The sequence below is a fragment of the Myxine glutinosa genome, chromosome 1 (genome assembly GCF_964187855.1).
Source record: "Myxine glutinosa chromosome 1, kmMyxGlut1.1, whole genome shotgun sequence".
Lineage (NCBI taxonomy): Eukaryota > Metazoa > Chordata > Myxini > Myxiniformes > Myxinidae > Myxine > Myxine glutinosa.
In genome coordinates this window covers 213462568-213481197 of record NC_136261.1, presented here as the reverse complement: position 1 = coordinate 213481197, position 18630 = coordinate 213462568, and the positions used below count along the sequence as shown (strand labels likewise).

The 18630-nt window shown below is 43.7% G+C and overlaps 1 protein-coding gene across 1 annotated transcript in view; it reads left to right on the top strand.

Annotated features, from left to right (window-relative positions):
- The window catches only part of LOC137416790 (sodium channel protein type 4 subunit alpha-like), a 170623-nt gene that overhangs the window by 61108 nt on the left and 90885 nt on the right, over positions 1–18630 (top strand). The window contains exons 6-9 of the mRNA XM_078783297.1: positions 445–536; positions 3731–3970; positions 4055–4118; positions 7698–7839. Coding sequence (XP_078639423.1) covers positions 445–536; positions 3731–3970; positions 4055–4118; positions 7698–7839 — 538 coding nt within the window. The remainder of the gene's footprint in view (positions 1–444; positions 537–3730; positions 3971–4054; positions 4119–7697; positions 7840–18630) is intronic.

Genomic DNA, 18630 nt, shown 5'->3' with positions numbered 1-18630 from the left:
GTAATTGTTAAAACATTTTTAATACTTATGTCTACTCTACTAATACAACACATTTGGTAAATGTAGTTGATAAAACTATTTTTTAATACTTATGCCTACTATATTAATACAACACAAACGTAATTGGTAAAATACGTATGTACCGTACACAAACCAAACTATAACTCTCAGGTAGTCTCTGGTTTTGTCTTTATAATATGCAACTACCTGACAATTTGAAGAACCTCATAATGATATATCAACTTGGTCAATAGTTTAGCACATGTTATTGATTTAGAAAAGTATGATCCCCACACCACACCCTCTACTTCCCATCCCTCCCCTCTCCCCTGCCCCCCTACACCTCCCCGCCCCATCCTGATTTTAATTGCGGCCTTTATTACAGGGCTTTATATCTTCTAATATTCAATAACCTGAGTGGGTGTTGTTCTGTCACTTTTCCAGTTACATCACTGAGTTTGTAGATTTGGGAAACTTGTCTGCCCTGAGAACATTCAGAGTGCTTCGGGCACTGAAAACGATTTCTGTGATACCAGGTTTGTATAAACATAATGATAATCATTATGATGATTATATCCTGCTCTTCCCCAGCATCTCCCCTTTCTTCACAAATCCCTCCCACATAAAATCCGCACCCATTTGCAAAAATACAAACAAAAATACCATGTTGTTATCTACTTTTGTGCTAATATATTTCAAAATTGATATTATAAAGATTAAAGGCATCCTAAGCTGGCTGATATTGTACTGAAATGTTTATGACAATATTTCAATCAGGATGTTGTTGGCAGTAAATGAATATTGATACAGTATATGTTCCTCAAATGCAGAATATAATAAATAGCAAAACAGGTTAGCTCAATTGGTAATGTTCTCTCCATTGAGCTGTCCCAACTGGTCTTGATCGCCGGTGGGATCCTCAGTGGGGTTTTGTTTACTAAATGTTAATGATATGCCTGTGTCAGCAAGGGTCGAGCATATTGGAGCACACCCTCCTTCAGATGAACATGTCAAGCCAGCTGTGCCATTTGCATTTATGTTGTGGACATTGACAATCCTAAGGCATCTTTGAAACTAGAAAATATAATTTGACATGAATGCATTGATGGATATGCCTCCGCCAACATTAGATGTCAACCCATCTGTTACATTTAATCTCAATTAAAGGTCACATGAAAGAGGGAGCATGATAAATAAAAGAGAGATAATAAGAAGAGACACAACATCAGATTATTCCAACTCGAGTTCTAGTCTGCAAAATGATTTTTAAAGAGCACTTGACCTTCGACCTTTTGAACCCAAAATGTAATCACTTCTTCTTTGTGTTCCAGTCCATACTTGTGCCATGTTTGCTTGAAATCATTTCAGTGGTTCACAAGTTATTGTGCCAACAAAAACAACGATAAGTGATGGATTAATGGATGGTCACATGGAGGGATGGATGGATGGATGGACTGACAGACAGACAGCCGGATGGACAAGCTGAAAACATAATGCCTCTGGCCTTCAGCTGTGGAAGCATAAAAAGCAAGCCATCGTGTGCCAGCAACTTGGGCACAAATTCTCTGGTTTGAGTTAGCTGTATATAATTGTCACTACTTGGACTAGGTGTGAGTGCTGGGATAGGAACCATGCCTAAGGCATGATGGGCCGGAACGCCTCCTCCAATATTCTGTTGTGCAGAGTATTTTCTTGGAAAATAGCTTTTTAACAATTATTCAGAGAATTAGAGCCATCCCAGAGTTGCATGATGTCATTCAATGCCTATAAGCCGAGTGTGGTGTTGGCATAGCGGTTAAAGTGGCTAGCTTGAGATCGATCTTAGGGTCCTGAGTTTGAGTCATCATGTAACGACATTCAATGTACAACAATTCAACATTCAATGCCGTCTGCTTGGAAATCAGCCAACATTACAGCTTTACACAAAAAATGTGCAACAACAGATCCTTTCAACTACAGACCAATCAGCCTGCTCCCAATAATCAACAACGTCATGGAATCCATCATCGCTTCTGACATCAAATCCTTCCTCTTCTCCAATGGCTTGATCTCGGATCATCAATTTGGATTCAGACCAGGTCATTCTACTCTGGACATGCTGCTTCTGCTGTCTCAACAATGGATGGAGGTCTTCAATGCCAAACAGGAAATCAGAGCTGTCTCCCTTGACATATCACGTGCCTTCGATATGGTCTGGCACCCCACTCTGCTAGCCAAACTCTCCTCCAATGGTATCCATGGAAACCTCCACGCATGGCTTAAAGACTTCCTTTCTGGTCGCAGTCAACGTGTGGCCCTGAATGGAATTCTCTCTTCCCCCCTTCCTGTCCAGTCTGGAGTTCCCTAAGGCAGTGTTCTGGGCCCTGTGCTTTTTCTGGTATTCATTAATGATCTCTCCGACTCTCTGTAAAATCCTCTCTATGTCTTTGCTGATGACCCCACTCTCTGCCGCTCCATATCCCAACCCTCAGATCGGCAGTCTGCAGCCTCTTCACTCTCTGCAGACCTGGACAAAATCACAAACTGGTCAAACAAGTGGAACATGTCTTTCAATCCTGACAAATCTCACACTCTCGCTTTGTCTCTCCGAAAAGACCGTCTGGGCAACCCTCCCATCTACTTTCTGAACAATCCTCTTGAAGAAGTTCTTTCACTCAAGCTTTTGGGTCTCAATATCTGCCATGATCTTTCCTGGGAAAACCAAATTTCCAAGATGGCCTCCAAAGCCATTCGCCGACTGGGCATCCTCCGTCATGCGAAGCCCTTTCTGGACACTTCTGAGTTCCTCACGACATACAAAGCTGTCATCCGCAGCTCAATGGAATACTGCTCTCCCCTCTGGGCTGATGCGCCTGCCTCACACCTAGCTCGGCTTCACGCGGTTGAAACCAAAGCATTCAGAATCATTGGCATCTCCCGCGATGAAGCTGATTCTGAGGGCCTTTCTCTCTCTCACCGCAGGCAGGGAGGTGGTCTTTCTGTCTTCTACCGACTCCTCTCCGGCCTTGCTCCCCCTGTTCTGTCTGTGCTCTGTCCCCCCAAATATTCCTGCAGGACACACAGGATCTGCCAGCATCCCTCTTCTGGTGAAACTGCCAAAGTCAAGACTCTCTGCTCACCTTCACTCCTTCATTCCTCTTTTCTCCCGCCTCTGGAACAAACTCCCTCACTCTCTTCAATCCCTCTCCTCCCTCCAGGTCTTTAAAACACCTGTTCACCACCCTCTCTTATCTCCCCCCCATCCAAAACCTTGATCTTTTCTACCCCCGTTAAAACGCCCCAAATCCACCTCTGTGAATCCCCAGCTTCTTTCCTGGGGTTCTTAGAAGTGTTCATTTGCTTTGTACCATGTACCCCTCCCTCCAACCCCCCAGCCCTCCCCCTTCCACAGATCTATGTGCGTCCCTGTTCTCTTCTGTTGTTGTGCATGTGTGCTTCCCTCTTTTCCCCTCTTGTCTCCCGCTCCCTTCAATGCATGTTTTGTGTGTCTGTGCATGTTTTCATGTTCAATGTGTTAGCTCTTACACGAGCCTCGATTCTGTATACAATTTTTTTTTTTTTTTATTTATGATAGGGGGTACAGCAACATTCAATGCCTCATTACTGTCACACCACGATTTATTGCAAAACTGTAGCTCTGGTTTTGACTTTTAGAATTAATTGATCAGATTTCATACAATGTGTGTGAATAGTTGTAGTAATTACAAAACCTAGGAATTCCTTGTTGCAGGACTCAAAACAATTGTTGGAGCTCTCATTCAGTCCGTGAAGAAGCTGGCGGATGTTATGATCTTGACAGTGTTCTGTTTGAGCGTGTTCGCACTGATCGCTCTACAACTTTTCATGGGAAGTCTGAGAAACAAATGTGTCCTGTTGCCTCGGAGTAACAACACCAACACCCTGGAAGGATATTTCACTGAAAGACCCTACAACACTACCTTTGACTGGAATGATTACATTAATAGAAAAGGTACACTTTACCCCTGTGGTTTATACATTTAGCTGATGTGTTTATTTGATGTTGTTTCATATTATTCACCTCTACTTCAAACAGAAAATCAATATTTCTTGGCTGGCTCAAAGGATGCACTTCTTTGTGGAAATTCCTCTGATGCGGGGTAAGAAGGAATGATGGGCCCAACATGCTTAAAATAGGAATACATTATACATACCTTATTTAGTTATCTGGATTATGCAACCACTTACCATAAGATAATGCTTCAAATGACTAGCTAATTATTCCTACAGTAAAACGTTATTTTTTGTGTTTATTTTTAATGCTAGCCTGCAGATAATCTTTTAAAAAGACTGAGACAGCAAAAATAGGAAAGTGATACATGATTACACCATAGTATATTGTACTACTACACTTCAATATTTAACCTAAGGGCCTTTTTCCACTGGTTTGTAATTATTTTCATGCCATTCATGTTGCACCATCTCTATTGCAATTTTATTTGTTCCATTTTCATGCATAGGAAGGACCTGATTCAGAGGAACCAAAACAATTTGAGCTTTGTAACAGATAGCGCTTCAAATGACAGGAATTTATATTTCCCTTAAACTCCACCTGTCCCCTTATTTCTGTTTTACTTTTATAATCACTAAGTTATATGGCCAGACCCATCTTTGTAGCCAATATGGCTCCTGGTTGTCTGTTAGTTAAAGCCTTCCCTTTATCTCAGGGTATTGCACTAAAGGAATTATCTAAGCAATCTTGGTCGGGTCGCCACTCCGACAAAGGAAGTCAGGGAGGAATTTGGAGTTTGGCCAGGGTGCCGGTGATAGCTCGCCTACCCTTCAAGAAGGACCCATGGGGACTTTAATGTCCACCAACTACTGCCGTTCGAAGGGACGCCCGTTTAACGTCCATCCGAGGGACGTTACACACATTGATGAATCAGCCTGCCTGTGAAACACCGGGATGACAGTTTATAACTGAGTCGGGTTTAAACCCAGATTAGATCGCTTAAAGGCGAACGTGCGTACCTCTAAGCCATCCTGTGAGCCCCTTCAAATATATTATGGCTAAAATCATTTTGAGGAACCAAAAGGTTTAACACCTCCAGTAAAATTGTTATAAAGTGCTTCAGTAATGCGCATTTGACAGTTCCGTTAACACAGACAGTCTGCGTTGGGGGTATAAGATCCCCATGAAGGACCGAAACGGTGTTTGTAGTTGATGCGTTCAATGTTACAATTACTATTCCTCAAGGATCACCCAAATGAAGCCGAACCTGGTGGTAAGGCATGCGGGAGGCCAAAAGTTGGGAGGAAGTGCCTTTATAAATAAAATGGTTTCTTACAATGAAATACGGGGATAAGGGTAAACAAGACAATCAATAAATAATGTCACATATCTGGTAGTAGACAGACACAGATAGGGATAAAAGGAACACACAATCTTATGTACAAGAGATGAATATATATATATAATCCCCTAATGGCACCGACAATACCAGAACTTGCACACTAAACAATGGGGGCAGGCAAGGGATTGAGGCAGGCATGAAGCCGTTGGTGTACAGGTTGCCAGTGCGCAGGGCTTGTGTGGCACAGGGAAATGAGGAGTGATGAGGTGGAGGCAAGATAATGGTGGCCAGGTAGAGGGAGAAGTGTCTTCCTTCTGGTGGTGCAGCTCGAACTCCAACAGACGTGCTCTGTGCGGTCATGGTCCTCATTAACTCTGGGACCACCTTCATGCACGGCAGGTCCCTCTCATTGCCGCCCACTTATTGGGGGTGATGACAATCTTTTGAGCTGCCCCGCCTTGTGGGATGGCCTACTATGGACCCTCCCACTCCATTTCCACGTAACAATCGAACGATGGTGCCACCTACCACATACAGTGGTTGCCAAAAATATTGGCACCCTTGCACTTTTTAAAAATAATGTACCATTTCTTTTAATTGTTGAAATAAAAAAAAATCTTTTGGTATCCACAAATGTATTTCTTTGGTTTGCAGTGGAACAAAACAAAAAAAGCAGAGAAAAATTACTAAATCTTAGTTTATTCCACACAGAAATCCTAAAATGACCCAGACAATATTATTGGCACCTTTTAGAAGTTGTTAGAAATAATTAGATTTCAAGCAGGTGATTCTCCTTGACTTTGGAATTGAACTCACCTACGGTGAGTTGCAGGTGCCTGCAATATAAAAATCACTCATTCAACCAATTTAAATGGAGAAAAGGAGTCATTCTGCTGTGTTGTATCACTGTGTGTACCGCAAAGAGCATGGAGAAAAGAAAGAAAACCAGAGAATTATCTGAGTAGGTCAGACACAAGATTGTAGCTAAGCATGGACACTCTCAAGGCTACAAGTCCATCTCCCAAGACCTTGATGTTCCTGTGTCCACCGCACGCAATGTTATCAGGAAGTTTAAGGCCCATGGCACTGTAGCCAACCTCCCTGGACGTGGCCGTAAGAGAAAACCTGATCGAAGATTGCAGTGAAGGATTGTTCGAATGGTGGAGAAAGCACCTCAATCAACTGCCAAACAGATTCAAGCTGACCTTCAGACACAAGGTACGACAGTTTCACTCGTGCCATCCGTCACCAACTCAATGAAAGGGGGTTCTTTGATAGGACCCCACTGCTGTAAGAGAGACAAAAGAAAGCCCGACTGGAGTTTGCCAAAACATACCTGAACAAGCCAAAACCTTCAGGGAGAATGTCCTGTGGACCGATGAGACCAAATTAGAGCTTTTAGGTAAAGCACATCATCTCTATGTTTACAGAAAACAAAATCAAGCCTTCAAAGAAATGAACACCTTCCCTACAGTAAAGCATGGAGGAGGTTCAGTGATGTTTTGGGGTTACTGTGCTGCCTCTGGCACTGGGTGCCTTGAATGTGTGTATGTCATCATGAAATCAGGAGATTACCAAGGCATTTTGGAGTGCAATGTTCAACCCAGTGTCAGAAATCTGGGTCTCCGCTGAAGATCAGAGGTCTTGCAGCAGGACAATGACCCCAAACATACTTTAGAAAGCACCAAGGAATCGTTCAAGATAAAACGCTGGACTGTTCTGAAGTGGCCAGCAATGAGTCCAGATCTAAATTCCATTGAACACCTGTGGGGAAATCTGAAAACAACAGTTGGGAGAAGGCACCCTTCAAATCCGGGACAACTGGAGCAGTTTGCACACGAAGAGTGGGCCAAACTGCCAGTAGGGAGGTGTAGGAAGCGCTTGACTGCAGGTATTTGGTCCAAAGGCCGTGCTACCAAATATTAAGTCCAGGGCATCAATAATTTTGTCAATGCCATTTCTTTTTATTTTCTGATTTAAAAGGATATATTAAGTTCTGAATCAAAAGCAAAGGTTCTGTAATATTAACATTGAAATAAAGAATTGTGGAGACCAAATACTTTTGTCAATTTCAACTGATTTTTATAGAAAATTGTGTTATTTGAAAAAATTGCAAGGGTGCCAAAAATTTTTGGCCAGGACTGTAACAGTAACATTAAGATCATTATGAAAATCAGCATCGTAATCATCAGTTATCAGCATTTATAAACACCTCTCCCTCCCCTTATATCCTACAGTCACACCAATACTTCAGTAGTTATCATTAGTGAAATAACTCCTGTATTGAGTCACTTTTCATTGAGTAAAAAATGAAGGGAAAAACTTAGGATATGTAGATTATGATAATGACCATGCACTTGTGTTAGCTGCTGCTTTTTTTAACAGTCAGTGCCCAGAAGGCCACTTGTGCCTCAAGGTTGGAAGGAATCCGAACTACGGCTACACCAACTATGACTCTTTCAACTGGGCATTTCTTTCCTTATTTCGGCTTATGACTCAAGACTATTGGGAGAACCTTTATCAACTGGTAAGTCTTTGAGCTATATTAGGAATGTCACACATTAATAAGTCACAATCCTATCAGTAATTTTGAATTACATCCCACTTCCTGTTCCCAGTATTGTATGGCACTCTTGTATATGTTATTAGTATACAGACTAACTCACTGAGTAATAAGAAATAAAATATGGTTGTAAGCTGGTTGGCAGAAGGATGATAGGTGGTGCTGTCCTTACTATAATAGATTTGGGATCAAACTTAAACACCGCAGTTCCAGAGGTGGTAAAAACAGCATCAACCAAAGCAAACCATGAGCACGAGCCCACTTCCCAAATGTGGTAAGGACAGCATCAAGCAAAGCAAACCCTGAGCACGAGCCCACTTCCCAAAGGTGGTAAGAACAGCATCAAGCACAGCAAACCCTGAGCACGAGCCCACTTCCCAAAGGTGGTAATAACAGCATCAAGCATAGCAAACCCTGAGCACGAGCCCACTTCCCAAATGTGGTAATAACAGCATCAAGCACAGCAATACCTGAGCACGAGCCCACTTCCCAAAGGTGGTAATAACAGCATCAAGCATAGCAAACCCTGAGCACGAGCCCACTTCCCTAATGTGGTAATAACAGCATCAAGCACAGCAAACCCTGAGCACTAGCCCACTTCCCAAAGGTGGTAATTGAACAGCATCAAGCACAGCAAACCATGAGCACGAGCCCACTTCCCAAATGTGGTAAGGACAGCATCAAGCAAAGCAAACCCTGAGCACGAGCCCACTTCCCAAATGTGGTAAGGACAGCATCAAGCAAAGCAAACCCTGAGCATGAGCCCACTTCCCAAATGTGGTAATAACAGCATCAAGCACAGCAAACCCTGAGCACGAGCCCACTTCCCAAAGGTGGTAATAACAGCATCAAGCATAGCAAACCCTGAGCACGAGCCCACTTCCCAAATGTGGTAATAACAGCATCAAGCACAGCAATACCTGAGCACGAGCCCACTTCCCAAAGGTGGTAATAACAGCATCAAGCATAGCAAACCCTGAGCACGAGCCCACTTCCCTAATGTGGTAATAACAGCATCAAGCACAGCAAACCCTGAGCACTAGCCCACTTCTCAAAGGTGGTAATTGAACAGCATCAAGCACAGCAAACCCTGAGCACGAGCCCACTTCCCAAAGGTGGTAATAACAGCATCAAGCACAGCAAACCCTGAGCACGAGCCCACTTCCCCAAGGTGGTAATTGAACAGCATCAAGCACAGCAAACCCTGAGCACGAGCCCACTTCCCAAAGGTGGTAAGAACAGCATCAAGCACAGCAAACCCTGAGCACGAGCCCACTTCCCAAATGTGGTAATAACAGCATCAAGCACAGCAAACCCTGAGCACGAGCCCACTTCCCAAAGGTGGTAAGAACAGCATCAAGCACAGCAAACCCTGAGCACGAGCCCACTTCCCAAATGTGGTAATTGAACAGCATCAAGCACAGCAAACCCTGAGCACGAGCCCACTTCCCAAAGGTGGTAAGAACAGCATCAAGCACAGCAAACCCTGAGCACGAGCCCACTTCCCAAATGTGGTAATAACAGCATCAAGCACAGCAAACCCTGAGCACGAGCCCACTTCCCAAAGGTGGTAAGAACAGCATCAAGCACAGCAAACCCTGAGCACGAGCCCACTTCCCAAATGTGGTAATAACAGCATCAAGCACAGCAAACCATGAGCACGAGCCCACTTCCCAAAGGTGGTAAGAACAGCATCAAGCACAGCAAACCTTGAGCACGAACCCACTTCCCAAATGTGGTAATAACACAGCAAACCCTGAGCACCAAGCACAGCAAATCCTGAGCACGAGCCCACTTCCCAAAGGTGGTAAGAACAGCATCAAGCACAGCAAACCCTGAGCACTAGCCCACTTCCCCAAGGTGGTAATTGAACAGCATCAAGCACAGCAAATCCTGAGCACGAGCCCACTTCCCAAATGTGGTAAGAACAGCATCAAGCACAGCAAACCCTGAGCACTAGCCCACTTCCCCAAGGTGGTAATTGAACAGCATCAAGCACAGCAAACCTTGAGGACTAGCCCACTTCCCCAAGGTGGTAATTGAACAGCATCAAGCACAGCAAACCCTAAGCATTAGCCCATTTCAATTTGAATTGTATATCATGCAAATAATTTCCACAATGAAAAGGTTGTGCAACCATCACAGTGCAAAAGTTGTACTAAAATAAATAATTGTAATATACAGGATTCCCAAGTGGATTCAAAGTTTTTTTCCCCCTTTTCAAAACGTTTCAGAGCCAAAGACATGACTTGTATTCCAGCGGCATCAGCAAACCCACCCATTGCTGGGAAAATTGTATCACACTAGTTGTAAAATAGAAACCAAAACACACATCTGTGTCAAGTTTTGATAGTGCATAAACAACCATTCATTCAAGATCGGGGAAAACATTTTGACTCGCCTTCATCAATACTGTTCCATTTTTTATCAAAAGAGATTGCACAAACATTTTTGTGTCCTGAGCAAATGAATCATTAGAGGTTAAGGTCAACCCAGAGTTTACTTCTCATCTCCATTTTATTTGTTCCTGTCTTCTATCAATTGTGGAACCTTATTCCTCACTCAGTCTGTTCAATCACACTCTTCGCTCCATGGCTTCAAGTTCACAGTGCACCATCATCTCAGGTCATCCATCCTCCATCCATACCCAATTACCCATGATATTTTATTTCCTCATAACCACCTCCTATCTTCCTCCACCTACTTGCTATTGACTGGACCCGCTAGCAAGGAGATGCTACCATCCCTTTTCTCTTCTCTCTCCTTCTCTTGTTGATTTAATCCCTTATCTATATACACAGTGGTGAGAAAAAGTTTGTGAACCCTTCAGAATTTTCTGTATTTCTGCGTAAATTAGACCTAAAATGTGATCAGATCTTCATCGAAGACTTAATAGATAAAGAGGACCTGATTAAACAAATAACACACCAAAAAAAATCTCCTTTTCATTTAATTATTGAGTAAAATGCTCCAACATTCAATTGCTTTGTCAGAAAAAGTATGTGAACCATTACATTCAGTAACTGGTGGCACCCTCTCGAGCAGCAATAACTTCAACCAATCATTTCCTGTAACTCTTCATCAGTCCTGCACATCGGCTTGGAGGAATCTTGGCCCATTCCTCCTTACAGAACTGCTTCAACTCAGTTATTTGTGGACTTTTTTTGCATGAACTGCTCGCTTCAAATTCTGCCACAACATTTAAATTGGGTTAAGGTCTGGAAGTTGACTTGGCCATTCCAAAACACAAAATATCTTCTGCTTCAGCCATTCTGTTGTACATTTACTCGTGTGTTTAGGGTTGTTGTCTTGCTGCATGACCCACTTTCTGTGAAGCTTCAGCCAATGGAGATGGATGCCGTGACATTCACCTGTAGAATTTGCTGGTACAATCCAGAATTCATGGTTCCGTCAATGATTGCAAGCCGCCCGCGTTGTGAGGCAGCAAAGCAGGCCCAAACCATGATACTCCCACCACCATGCTTCACAGTTGGGATGAGGTTCTTATGCTGGAATGCAGTGTTTGGTTTTCGCCAAACATAACGTTTCTCATTTAAGCCAAAAAGTTCCACTATCAACTTATCTGTCCACAGAACATTCTTCCAATAGCCTTCTGGATCATCCAGGTGGTCTTTGACATACTTGAGACGAGCGGCAATGTTCTTCTTGGAGAGCAGTGGTTTCCTACTTGCTATCCTCCCATGCACACCATTCTTGTTCAGTGTTTTTCTGATGGTGGACCCATGGACACTGACATTAACCATTGCAAGAGAGGCCTGCAGATACGTAGACGTTACCAAGGGGTTGGTTTGACTTCCTGGATTATTGTACGCTTTGCTCTTGGAGTGATTTTCGTTGGACGACCGCTCCTGGAAAGAGTAACAGTGGTGTTGAACTTACTCCATTTGTACACTATCTGCCTGACGGTGGATTGGTAGAGCCCAACATATTTAGAAATGGTTTTGTAACCCTTTCCAGACCGATTAACATCGACAACACTATATCTGAGGTCCTCAGAAATCCCTTTTGATCAGAGCATGACACGCGTCCACAAACCTTTGTGGTGAAGACCAGACTGATGGCGAAGAACAAAGTTTATGTTTTTCATATAGGGCAGGGCCACTCAGTCACTCCTGATTGTCATCCCATTGATTGAAACACCTGACTGTAATTACCGTACCCCCTTAATTGGGCTGATTAACCGAAAGGTTCATTAACTCTTTCCGACAAAGAAATTGAATTTTGGATCATTTTGCTCACTTTGCAATAAATAAATCAATAAATAAGTATATTTTTGTGTGCTATTTGTATAATCAGGTTCTCTCTATCTATTATTAGAATGTAGATGAAGATCATATCATATTTTAGGTCACATTTACGCAGAAATACAGAACATTCTACAACCTTAACTGATTACTTAACTGATCTCTCCATACAGGTTGCTTCTGTCAAACCAGACGTGATCTGCTTAACAGAAACTTTCCTCCTTTATGATGTCTCTGATTCCATAGTATCTCTCCCGGGCTACTCCCTCCTCCGGTATGATAGACCTGAGCCTCGTCCTGGAGGTGGAGTTGCTATCTTTATCAAAAACTCTCTTCCTCACTCGCCCTGCACTGCACTCTCTCCACCTCACCCCCAGGAATACCTCTGGCTACGGCTTCCCCTTCGCTCCCACCTCTTGTTCATATGTGTGTTGTACCGTCCACCAAACAGTGATGACTCCATCTACATCTCGCTGTCTGATGATATGGACCAACTTCTATCTACTCATCCCAACTCTCTCTTCCTCATATGTGGTGATTTCAACTGTCATCATGCCAGTTGGCTGGGTGTGGGTACCTCTCTCACCAGCCATGGCTCCTCAGCAAAGGACTTCTGCGACTCACTGGGACTGACACAATCTGTCAATTTCCCGACCCGGATCTCAGTCAACGGAACATCTTCTCTTCTGGACTTGGTTATGACTAACTTCCCTGAAAATGTCTGCTGTTCTTCTTCTGCTCCGATCGGATCATCTGATCATGTCCTTGTTAAAGTGGACATCTCGCTGACCATCCTCAGGGAGCCTGCTCAGCGTCGACGAGTCTGGCATTTCACTCAGGCCAACTGGCACGGTCTTCAAGCAGCCATCAATCATCTGGACTGGTCTCCCATCTCTACCACCTCTGACATCAACTCATCCTGGGAATTCTTCCAAAGTAAATTGCTCTCTCTCATGCACAGATTTATCCCATCTCGTCTTCAGCTGTCATACCCTTCCTCCCGTCCATGGTACACGGAATCTTGTGGTGAGGCTGTTGCCCAGAAACAACTTGCCTTCGTCTCCTGGAAAGCAAATCCAACGGAAGGAAATCTCATTTCCTTTCACAAAGCCCGAAACAAGTGTGTGTCCACCCTCAGGAGAGCCAGGAAACAATATCTCTCCGTTCTCAAGACCGAACTCTCTTATCTGTCTCCCTCTTCCAAATCCTGGTGGCGTCTGGTCAAATCCGTTTCTGGTGTTTGATCCCCCTCCATCCCCTCCCTTACCTCAAACGGCTACACAGCTGACTCCGCACGTGAAAAAGCTGAATGCCTCAACTCTGTGTTTGCCTCTAAATCTTGTGTCCCAAACCCATCCCTCTCTGTACCCACCATACCCAGTCGTACCCTGCTGCTCCTGGACTCCGTGTCCTTTCCTCCTGACAAGGTGGAAAAGTTTCTGTCAACCCTCGACTCTGATTCTGCAACTGGACCCGACGGCATCAGCCCACGGGTCCTAAAATCCTGCTCTGCTGCTCTATCTCACCCTCTCTCTGTTCTCTTCACCCTCTCTTTTGCTCAAGGTCAACTGCCATCTGCTTGGAAATCAGCCAACATCACCGCTTTGCACAAAAAAGGTGCAAAAACAGATCCTAGCAACTACAGACCAATCAGCCTTCTCCCAATTATCAGCAAAGTCATGGAATCCATCATTGCTTCTGATATGAAATCTTTCCTCTTCTCCAATGGCTTGATCTCTGATCATCAATTTGGTTTCAGACCAGGTCACTCTACTCTGGACATGCTGCTTCTGCTGTCTCAACAATGGATGGAGGTCCTCAATGCCAAACAGGAAATTAGAGCTGTCTCCCTCGACATATCACGTGCCTTCGACACGGTCTGGCACCCTGCTCTGCTCACCAAACTCTCCTCCTTTGGTATCCATGGAAATCTCCACGCATGGCTGGCGGACTTCCTCTCTAGTCGTCGTCAACGTGTGGCCCTGAATGGGTTTCTCTCATCTCCTCTTCCTGTTCAGGCTGGAGTTCCCCAAGGCAGTGTTCTGGGCCCCGTGCTTTTTCTGGTCTTCATCAATGATCTCTCTGACTCTCTCGAAAATCCTCTCTATCTCTTTGCTGATGACTCCACTCTCTGCCGCTCCATTCCTCTTCCCTCAGATCGGCAGTCTGCTGCCTCCTCACTCTCTGAAGACCTGGACAAAATCACAGACTGGTCAAACAAGTGGAACATGTCTTTCAATCCTGACAAATCTCACACTCTTACTATGTCTCTCCGAAAAGATCGACTGGACAACCCTCCCATCTACTTTCTCAAAAATCCTCTCCAAGAAGTTCTGTCGCTCAAGATTTTGGGTCTCACTATCTGCCATGATCTTTCTTGGGAAAACCACATTTCCAAGCTGGCCTCCAAAGCCAGTCGCCGACTGGGCATCCTCCGTCGTGCGAAGTCCTTCCTCGGCACACCTGAGCTCCTCACCACATATAAGGCTTTCATCCGCAGCTCAATGGAATACTGTTCTCCCCTATGGGCCGGTGCTCCTGCCTCACACCTAGCTCGGCTTCACGCTGTTGAAACCAAAGCTTTCAGAATTATTGGAATCTCCCGCGATGAAGCTATCTCTGAGGGCCTTTCACTCACTCACCGCAGGCAGGTAGGTGGTCTTTCTGTCTTCTACCGACTCCTCTCCGGCCTTGCACCCCCAGCTCTCTCTGTGCTCTGTCCCCCAAATATTCCTACAGGTCGCACAAGATCTGCCAGCAACCCTCTGATGGTTAAACTGCCGAAATCTCGGCTCTCCGCTCACCTTCACTCTTTCATTCCTCTTTTCTCCCGCCTCTGGAACAAACTCCCTCACTCCCTTCAATCCCACTCCTCCCTCCAGGTCTTTAAAACAGCTGTTCACCACCATCTCTTATCTTCCCCCATCCAAAACCTTGATCTTTTCTACCCCCGCTAATTCACCCCAGGTCCACCTTGTTTGAAATTCCAACTTCTTTCCTGGAAGTCCTGGCAGTGTCCGTATGTTTTATACCTCTCCCACTGCCCCCTTCCCACGCCCCCCCCCCCCCCCCCCAAAGCCCTCGCCCTCTCTCAGATCTCTCGATGTCTCCATGTCTCTCGGTCCCTGCTCTCAAATGTTGTGTTTGTGTCCTTCCCCCTCTCTCCCCATCTTGTCTACCGCTCCCTATGTTATATGTTTTATGTGTCGGTTTGTCTTTCTGTGTGATTAATGTTCGCTCTTTCACGAGCCTCGATCTTGTATACAAAAAAAAAAAAAAAAAAAAAAAAAAAAAACCTTTTTCTCACCACTGTATATATAGATATAATTATATATATAATAGGGTGCATCAAACGCCCCATGATTTTCAAAAAGTTGTTGTATTTTAATGTCTATTCCCTCAAATGTTACACTTGTTGGTAGAAGTATGTATGCAAAAAATAGATGAAATCAGAGGTGGTCCTGGGTGGCCACCGGCCACTTTTATATATTTAGGGCCATTTAGGGCCACAGCTAAACTACTTTACAAGATAATGTAAAATTAACTACAAGATAATGTAAAATTAACCATTATACCTATATACAAAAGTAAAGTCCTACTTTTACTAAATGCCTAATATCAAACAGTTAAAACAACCTTACATGTCAATGTAAAATTAACCAAAATCGTTCTTCATATTACAAAGTTGTAGTACAGTGTTGTAGTATTGTACTTTCATTGATTAAAAGTTTGAAAATGTATTAAGCACAACGCCAATGTCACTACTCCAACTTTGCTCGTTTCCGCAAATTTGGCCTCGCTTTGCGGTCACATTCAACCACTTGAAGAAGATTTTGGAAGTGGTCTTCTCTTCTTGCAGTTGAGACAAAATCAGTTGCGAGCTTTACTGCTCTCTCTGCAGGGTCATTCACAACATTAAGCCCATCCACAATGGACTTGGCTGCCTTGAAGTGCTCATTGTTCTGCCAAGTGTCAACATCCTCTGTTAGGAAGGTCATATCTAGGTGAAGAAGGTTTACTGTAAACCACGAGTCCTCGTTCACAAGATCAGCCAGGGTTGTCGCTTCTGTAATTTTTGGAAATGACGGTTTGCCATATCCAGAACCGTAGCGGTGTTTTGGAGTGCTTGGCATTTCATCTGGTTGTATGGCCAGTAACACATCTGCAAGGGCACGACGATCCTTTTGAGGAATTGCATTGCTGAACAGTGCCAAAACAACCAGTTCTGGGGTTAAATACCACAAATGTCTATCAAAGGCTTTCACAGCGCTGACTGAAATGGTTGAGTTGACAGCTTTATAGTTGAGCAGAGTCTTGTAAAAGCACAAATCAAACCATGGGGCATTTGAAGCAGACTGACATATGAGCCACCAATCACAATAAATATAAACAACAAAAACAACAAACTCCTTCAGTTTTTTCTGTTGATGTTGTGTTGTTACAGTTCCTCGAGGTAGTAGAGAAATTTGCTCTTCAAGTAGGCATATTTTGATGGAATAAAGAAGCTTTGACATCCACCTTGCTTTATGCATGGCCCCTGGTCTGTGGAGTGTTCCTTGTTTTGTGACATCATCATCGAGGACTACCTGGCAGAGTTGTGCCATTTCCTTGTAGTCTTCCCTACAGTATGAAGCGCTTGTGCGGATTGTGCTTAAAACCTTGTTTTTTCAGGATAAAAGCAGCTGTTGTGCATAGTCATTGTACATGGAAATGTCAATTTTGGTTAAACTTTCATTCTTTGCATGCGATATGCGTTCCCAATTCTTCTGGAATTTTTGGAACAAAGATACTTCTGGAGACTTTGATGCCTCAATTTTGAGAACGTCAAACACATGATCCAGGATTACCTCTCCAACATGATGGCGACATGCACACCACAGAAGAGCACGGTCCAGTTTTGATTGAATGGTAACACAGGCAGCTGTAACGTGTCCAGTGTTTGATGCTGTTGTGTCAAAACATAAGTTGACAACTGATTGTTTGCACTTCCATGAATGTAGATACGTGTAAGTGTGCTCGGCAATGATGTCACCTGATGACCTATCACTTCCAGGAGGATATCTAGCCACCCCCAGTAGCTTTACATCAGTGGCATTCCCAACCAACACTGGCAATCTTTCTTCCTTGACATTCTTGTTTGTGAGCGTTGGTATCTGCTTGCCATCCCAGTGAAGTGTTGCAGCTGTTGGGGCGATCCAATTTTCTTGAATATCTTTGGCGATAGCACTTGTTATTGATCGTCGAGCCTTATCAGCAGTTGAGTACGACTTGGCCACACGACGTGGATCACCTCCTGCCTCTTGAATTACAGCTTTGGTGAGCGCAACCTGTTGAACAGGAGTTATGTTTAGTCGAGTAGCAACAGACACAACTGAATGTCTTTTCAGAATATCATGAGGAATAAAGGCAGATGTACCTGCATATGTTGATCTGTGGTGACTACGCTTCCTTTGAAACTCTGGAATCGCCTCTTCTTCAGTTTCTTCCAAGCTATCTGCAGAGTCACTATCATCAGAGCATACAGAACTAATTGTCATCTCTTGTACACTGGATGATTCATGACGTTCTCGTCTTGAAGCTTCCGCTAAGAGGCGTTTTTCTTTTCTATGATCTTTATCAACTTTCTTCTTGTCAACACCACCAAATGAGGCTACTCTGTCAGATTTCATTGACTCTAAAAATACTCTATCTTCCTCATTCTTAATGTTTGTCATTGCATCTTTTGTCCATACACCAAAGGTCTTATCAAGACGTTCATTCATGGTTTGCAACTTAGCCAAAGTGCTTGGAGATTCTCGGCGAGAAACAGGTATTTGACGCAATTTGTTATTGTCATTAAGAAGGTCAAGTATTCGTTTGCAGCATTGATGGTCTGAAAGCATAGGAATATTTGCTTTAGTGTAGAATTTTTTCAGCTGGATAAGGACGATGCTGGCAGATTTCCATTTCAGTGGCTGAGTTTGTTTGCCTTCACATATTTCTTTCTGGATGTACCACATCACGCATCGAAGAACCTGCCGGCAAGTTGGGAGGCGGACTCCTGTCAATGTACCATCTGCTTCTGTAAAAGCATTGCCAAGACCAAAAATGGCACTTGCTAATCTGGTCTTCTTATCTGCCATCTGAAAGAAAATAAAGGATATTATTAGACTACTAGTATGGGACCCACGATTAGACCTCCGATTTCATTCATGTAAAAATACAAACTAATTATCAAACCATCGTTTTTTGCATAAAATTGTTATATTTGTATTCCTCTCATCAAGACCTTCAATTTGATACCAAACATGACTAGGTTTGGGTGTAAAATAACAAAATCAAACATTTTTACATAGTGCGGCCCCGAAAATGGCCCTAAATATATAAAAGTGGCCGGTGGCCACCCAGGACCACCTCTGATTTCATTTATTTTTTGCATACATACTTCTACCAACAAGTGTAACATTTGAGAGAATAGACATTAAAATCCAAGAACCTAAGGGCGTTTGAT